This window comes from Pongo abelii, chromosome 10 (assembly GCF_028885655.2).
Source record: "Pongo abelii isolate AG06213 chromosome 10, NHGRI_mPonAbe1-v2.0_pri, whole genome shotgun sequence".
NCBI classification, from domain to species: Eukaryota; Metazoa; Chordata; class Mammalia; order Primates; family Hominidae; genus Pongo; species Pongo abelii.
In genome coordinates, this window is record NC_071995.2 from 45,667,104 (window position 1) to 45,673,129 (window position 6,026).

A 6,026-nucleotide genomic window follows, 5' to 3' on the forward strand; every position below is an offset into this window, starting at 1 on the left:
CTCGCAGCAGAGAAGTGTTTTGCTCGGGAAACTTGACTGGAGCCTTTCCCAGCCTATTTAGCGAACAGCAGAGCATCGTCCCGACTCCGCGGACTACCTCGGCCCAACAGCAAGGGTTGCGGCTCCCCGGCGCTCTCTGCCGCCCTCTACCGGAAGCGAGGGAGCTAGACAGCTGCCATATTGGGAAGGGCTCCGGAGCCGCGAAGAGCGCACGCGCGAGCGCGCGCTGGCGTTCTCCTAGCGGGCTTGGTATTTGGCGCCTGCGCGCTGAGTGCGTGCCGCTCCGCAGACCCAAGAGGCTGGTAAGTCCTCAAGCTGGCAGGTGGTCGGGGGAGCGGCCGGAGAGGAGCTTCTGGGAGTTCGTGCCCTGCAGGTCTGGGACGCTGGCGTTCGCTCCTGCCTGGGCCACTTTCGTGGGCTCAGAGCATCGCTTTTTGCCAGGGGGCGTGACCTGAGCCCGCCTCCTGGGGCTGGGGGGTGGAGAGGAATGGGAATCGTTAAGGCCCGTTATCAATTTGGTGCCTGTTTGTTGCTCGAGGAGGGCACAGAGCTTACAAATAGTGAAGAGGAAGGGGCGAGGCTGGACCAGGTGGGAGCGGGAGTGCCCCAAGTCCCAGGGCGGTGAGGATCGAGGCAGGTGCGTGAAAGGCAGGCCCCGTTCCCCCTCCCTACCCCCGCCGGCTGTGTGTGGCGGGTAAGAGGGGAGTGGGGAGCAGTACTACAAATGAGGGTCCCGATAGAAATCGTACAGGTGTTGGGACCACACTCAGGGCGGCAACTTGTCATTTTTGCGTTTTTAATTTTCTTATAGAAACAAGCGATTTCTGTCGTGATTCACTGGGGCCGCTAACGTGCACTCCCTCTTTTCATCTTAGGACATGACACCAGTGGCATATCACGGCCATGGGGTCTCAGCATTCCGCTGCTGCTCGCCCCTCCTCCTGGAGGCGAAAGCAAGAAGATGACAGGGACGGTTTGCTGGCTGAACGAGAGCAGGAAGAAGCCATTGCTCAGTTCCCATATGTGGAATTCACCGGGAGAGATAGCATCACCTGTCTCACGTGCCAGGGGACAGGCTACATTCCAACAGGTGATCATGGAGGGATGATTCCCTGATGAGAATCCCAAGGTACCCTCGGAGTTCTCCTGTCTGCCCAGACAACTTTTCTTCTGGGCAGTAATACCATAATAGTCAGAGACAGTACCCTGGACAGGAGCCAGCTCAACTGACTTAATACACTTGGGCAGTTCCGCAACTTCTCTTCCTCTCCTTATTTTTCCAACCCTTTCTTCTTTTCTTCACCTCCACTCTTGTTCTTTTCCTGAGGTTTGGAACATTCAGTTCGCTCTGTGTTGTGGGATTTGTTGACAGGCACATTTCTTTATCGCTGTCATAAGGATTGGGACAGCTTTGCGGGGGAAGCATCTTGGAAGCTGCTTTTCAAGGAAATGGGTAGCTAATCCTTAACAGCCTAAGGTCAGAAAAATATATCAGGTCAGGAGAGAGAGACAGATACTTAGTCTTGGTACAGGATCATCTATTACTATTAACAAATTGGCCCTCAGAAAGTCTTTAACAGTTTAGCTGGAGAGTCACAGAAATTTAGAGCTGGTTAGAACCCTCGAAATCATTTACTCCAAAGCTTCCATATGAAAGGTGAGGAAACCATGGCCTTGAGAGATTCAACGACTCTGCCAAGCCCATGTAGTAAAGCCAGAACAGGATCCTAGGTTTTTCAACTTCCACGTCACTACCCTGGCAGCACTGATAGATGTTTTATAATTTGTGGCACTCTCTTGTTTCTTGTTCATTAGACCCAACATGTGAATTTCACTAGCATTTTTTAAAATGTCTCATTCCAGAAGAATATTTGTTGTGGCAGGCTCAAGTGAGATGTGAAGGAAAGTACTGCCAACACATGGGATTTACAAAATAATTGTTTGGGTCTTTTCTAGAGCAAGTAAATGAGTTGGTGGCTTTGATCCCACACAGTGATCAGAGATTGCGCCCTCAGCGAACGTGAGTTACCTGCCTCTCACCTGTCAATACCTACTTCTGTCCCTAATCTCTTTCTGTATGTATGAATGCCAGTTAATTCTTTGAAAACTACATATGTTCTTATAAGTTCCCCATTTTCCTTTTAACTGTTTGCCCAAGTAAGATATTTCTGCCCCCATCACAATCTGGGGAAAGAAACTTGAAGCTGGAAATGCTTTGAAGGTCAAGGAATGGAATTAGAAGAAATTGGGAAAGTGGGGTGTTCAGGGAGGTGTGGGACTGTCTCTGTCCACATAGCTCCTTTCTTCAGCTTTTCTTCCCAGAGTGCAAACAGTGTTTAAAGGAGTTTTAAAAGGTTTCTCCTGCTTCGCTGCTTCTTGACTGGTTTATGGTTCCTGGCTCTTGGAACTTCCCTTTCACTCCCTTCTCTTTCCTGGTTTTGTGTTTAATCTTGACACATTGAACCTTGATATCTGACTGCCTGGGTCGGTCATGTGCTGTGTCATTTGCAGTAAGCAATATGTCCTCCTGTCCATCCTGCTTTGTCTCCTGGCATCTGGTTTGGTGGTTTTCTTCTTGTTTCCGCATTCAGTCCTTGTGGATGATGACGGCATCAAAGTCGTGAAAGTCACATTTAATAAGCAAGACTCCCTTGTAATTCTCACCATCATGGTAAGCCTTAGGGTCTCATTCCCTGGGTTGTGCACCTGCCAGGTTGGGACCCAGGACACTTACACTTGTTTCCTGACTTGCCCTGATGTAGGCCACCCTGAAAATCAGGAACTCCAACTTCTACCCGGTGGCAGTGACCAGCCTGTCCAGCCAGATTCAGTACATGAACACAGTGGTCGGTACATATGTGACTACTAACGTCTCCCTTATTCCACCTCGGAGTGAGCAACTGGTATGCTGTTCTTTTAGGAATCTTGCCCCACAGGCCTAAGAGAAGAGTAGGGGGCTGTAGGAATGCCATAGCTGTGTCACTTTCCTTTTTGTCTCCTCGTTTCTACTTGTAGGAACTGGTGATGAGGAAGACCTGATGGGCCCTGTAATTATAAATAATTGTGAGAAAAAACAGCCATCATTTAAGCATTTGGGGAGCAGAATAATTTGTAAGAGAAAAAGATTTGCTACAAAATAAGAAGCAGCAGTGTTACAGCTTGAGGTCCACTGGCCTCTCAAAAGGGAAGAGGTTGGCAGTATCAATTAGAGGCTCATAGACTATATTAGGGACAATCTCAGGGAAGTATTTTGTATGTGATGGAAGAATGACCCAAGGTCTTTGGATTGCTAATAATAATACTGTTCTGTGTCAAGCCTGCTTGGCCACAGACCAACTCTGGTATCTTATTTTCAGGTGAATTTTACCGGGAAGGCCGAGATGGGAGGACCGTTTTCCTATGTGTAGTAAGGACACTGTTCTCTCTGTGTGTGCTCTCTACTGGAGGAAAGGGATTCAAAGTCATACTCCATTGATTGGGGCCTGGTCCTGCCTTAGATCTCAGCTTTTGGCCTATAGGTTCCTTGGCTTTGGATGTCTTGAGATTTATTTGAAGAATGTACTGTTATTATGTGTGCATTTGAGGAATGTCTTATTTGATATGTGGCAGAAGTGCTGGAATTGCTAAAAGAGAACACTGAGCCACTAAAAACGTTACCAAGCTCCAGCACTTATGTGATGGGTTTGAAAAAACAGAAAGTGGTATGACGCTGTGGGAGGATGAAAACAACGGTGGCAGGGACTGAGAGCTGACGAGCCTTGGCAGCACTTATGTCGGAAGGGGGAGGGGGGCACCCCAAACAGGACAGTGTAACTCTGCACTCTTCTGCTGAGGCTTTTTTTTTCAAAAAAAGAAAAACTGACTATTTCCATATTTGCTGTTTGGTAGCTTCTTCTGCACGGTACCTGATATCCTGGTGCACAGCATAGTGATCTTCATGCGGTGCGTCTCTCTTCCCCGTCCCGATGGCCTGTCCGGCCATGTGAGCCTGCCACCTTTGCTCAGGAGGCCCCTGTGTGACCACAGGGCAGAGGCACCTAGCCCAAGGGGACACCCTGTGCCTCACAGGCACAGATACAGTAGACCCCTGGTGTTCTCTAAACGCAGTGTCCACATGCCCTTCACAAATCACCAGTCACCCTGAGCAGTCAAACATTTTCTCCATAAAATGGGTCTAGTTTAACTAAACACATGATCCCCTCAGAATCCTAATGAGACAGTCACGAACAGAAAAGCTTTCTCAAGATGTTAAGTACTGGGCATTTGACCAGACTTCCTCTCTAGCCACACAAATTACCACATGTCATGGATCTTTAGGGTTGTTTCTGGAAGCATGACTGTTAAATTTGCAAGTGACAAGACTCTGCTGCAGACATGAAATATGAGGGGTTAGAGCAGAGTTTCTCAGCCTTGGCACTATGAACATTTTGGGCCAGACCTTTGTTGTAGGGGGCTGTTCTGTGCATTACAGGATGTTTAACAGTATTCCTGGCCTCTGCCCACTAGATCCCAGTAGTAAACCCTCCATCCCTTAGTTGTGACAACCCAGAATGTCTTCAGGCATTGCCAGAAGTCTCCTGTGGGGTAAAATCATTCTCGATTGAGAACCCTTGTTTGGAAGGCCACCTCCTGGCACAGTATCTCTGTGAAAGTGGGAAGATCTTCTGGCCTCCTGGTTACATAACCATGAGGATATGTGCCTGGGGCCCATGGGTATTGTTCCCTGAACTTGCAAAAAATTTCCTGGGACATTTTTCTGGCTTATTTCATCCCCCAAACATAATTAATTCTTCTTGGTTTTCTTTTCCCTAGAACTTCAGTGAAGATTTCATACATTGGCCTCATGACCCAGAGCTCCTTGGAGACACATCACTATGTGGATTGTGGAGGAAATTCCACAGCTATTTAACAACTGCTATTGGTTCTTCCACACAGCGCCTGTAGAAGAGAGCACAGCATATGTTCCCAACTCCTGAGTTCTGTACCTACCCCCACGTGGTGTAAGCAGAGGAGGAATTGGTTCACTTAACTCCCAGCAAACATCCTCCTGCCACTTAGGAGGAAACACCTCCCTATGGTACCATTTATGTTTCTCAGAACCAGCAGAATCACTGCCCAGTGCCTAGCCTGTGCCCAGCAAATAGTTGGCACTCAATAAAGGTTTGCAGAATTTAATACAGATCTTTTCAGCTGTTCTTAGGGCATTATAAATAGAAATCATAACGTGGTTCTAGGTTATCAAACCATGGAGTGATGTGGAGCTAGGATTGTGAGTGAGCTGCAGGCCATTATCAGTGCCTCATCTGTGCAGAAGTGGCCGCAGAGAGGGACCATCCAAATACCTAAGAGAAAACAGACCTATTCAGGATATGAATTTGTTTCAGCTGTTCCCAAAGGCCTGGGAGCTTTTCAAAAAGAAAGAAAAAAGTGTGTTGGCTTTTTTTTTTAGAAAGTTAGAATTGTTTTTACCAAGAGTCTATGTGGGGCTTGATTCACCCTTCATCCATTGGCTGGAACATGGATTGGGGATTTGATAGAAAAATAAACCCTGCTTTTGATTCATCTGTGTCTCCTCTGATTGCCTGGGTGTTTTGTAGGGATCTCTGGGGGGAACCGTAGAATAGTTCCCTTCCAGTTGGGTCAGGATGGAATAGGAGGAAAGAGACGGCACCCTGATTGTACTCCCGTTCCCATGAGTTCCTGTCACAGCAAGCAGCCTCATTTTCCTCCATCTGCCTCTTGCGGCAGGGGGCTACCCTGTTCCCTTCCAGGACAGAGCACTCAGTGCCCCATGGAGGTTGGAATTTAGTCTTGAATAAGACATCCTGGTTTGAGGTTGTAAGTTTCTTGGGTCATCTCCACCTGCTCTGCCACCAGAGGTTAGGCTGCAGCCCCAGGATGGCAGAGAATCTAGTTAAGAAGCTTGAGTCAGGTGTTAGAAGTCAGCTCTTCCCATAGCACTGGGACCTCAGGAAACCCTAACAACAACAGGTGGTGGCTGGGGTTGTATATTAGTTTTTGTCTCC

At 48.0% G+C, this 6,026-nt stretch overlaps 1 protein-coding gene across 5 annotated transcripts; it reads left to right on the forward strand.

The window, feature by feature from the left end:
* The first annotated feature begins 225 nt into the window (after positions 1–225).
* Positions 226–5,562, forward strand: TMEM106C (transmembrane protein 106C). 5 transcript variants are annotated; one of them, XM_002823147.4, is made up of 8 exons: positions 226–302; positions 876–1,090; positions 1,957–2,020; positions 2,512–2,671; positions 2,763–2,903; positions 3,357–3,406; positions 3,889–3,942; positions 4,813–5,562. In XM_002823147.4, exons 2-8 carry the CDS (start codon positions 904–906, stop codon positions 4,907–4,909), a joined length of 753 nt encoding a protein of 250 aa, XP_002823193.1. In that variant the 5' UTR covers positions 226–302; positions 876–903; the 3' UTR covers positions 4,910–5,562. The 5 variants fall into 5 exon arrangements, with proteins under 5 accessions (XP_002823193.1, XP_009245945.1, XP_002823192.1 ...); XM_002823146.4 differs by having other exon boundaries at positions 265–373; XM_009247668.3 differs by lacking the exon at positions 226–302 and adding an exon at positions 334–637.
* The last annotated feature ends 464 nt before the right edge of the window (positions 5,563–6,026 follow it).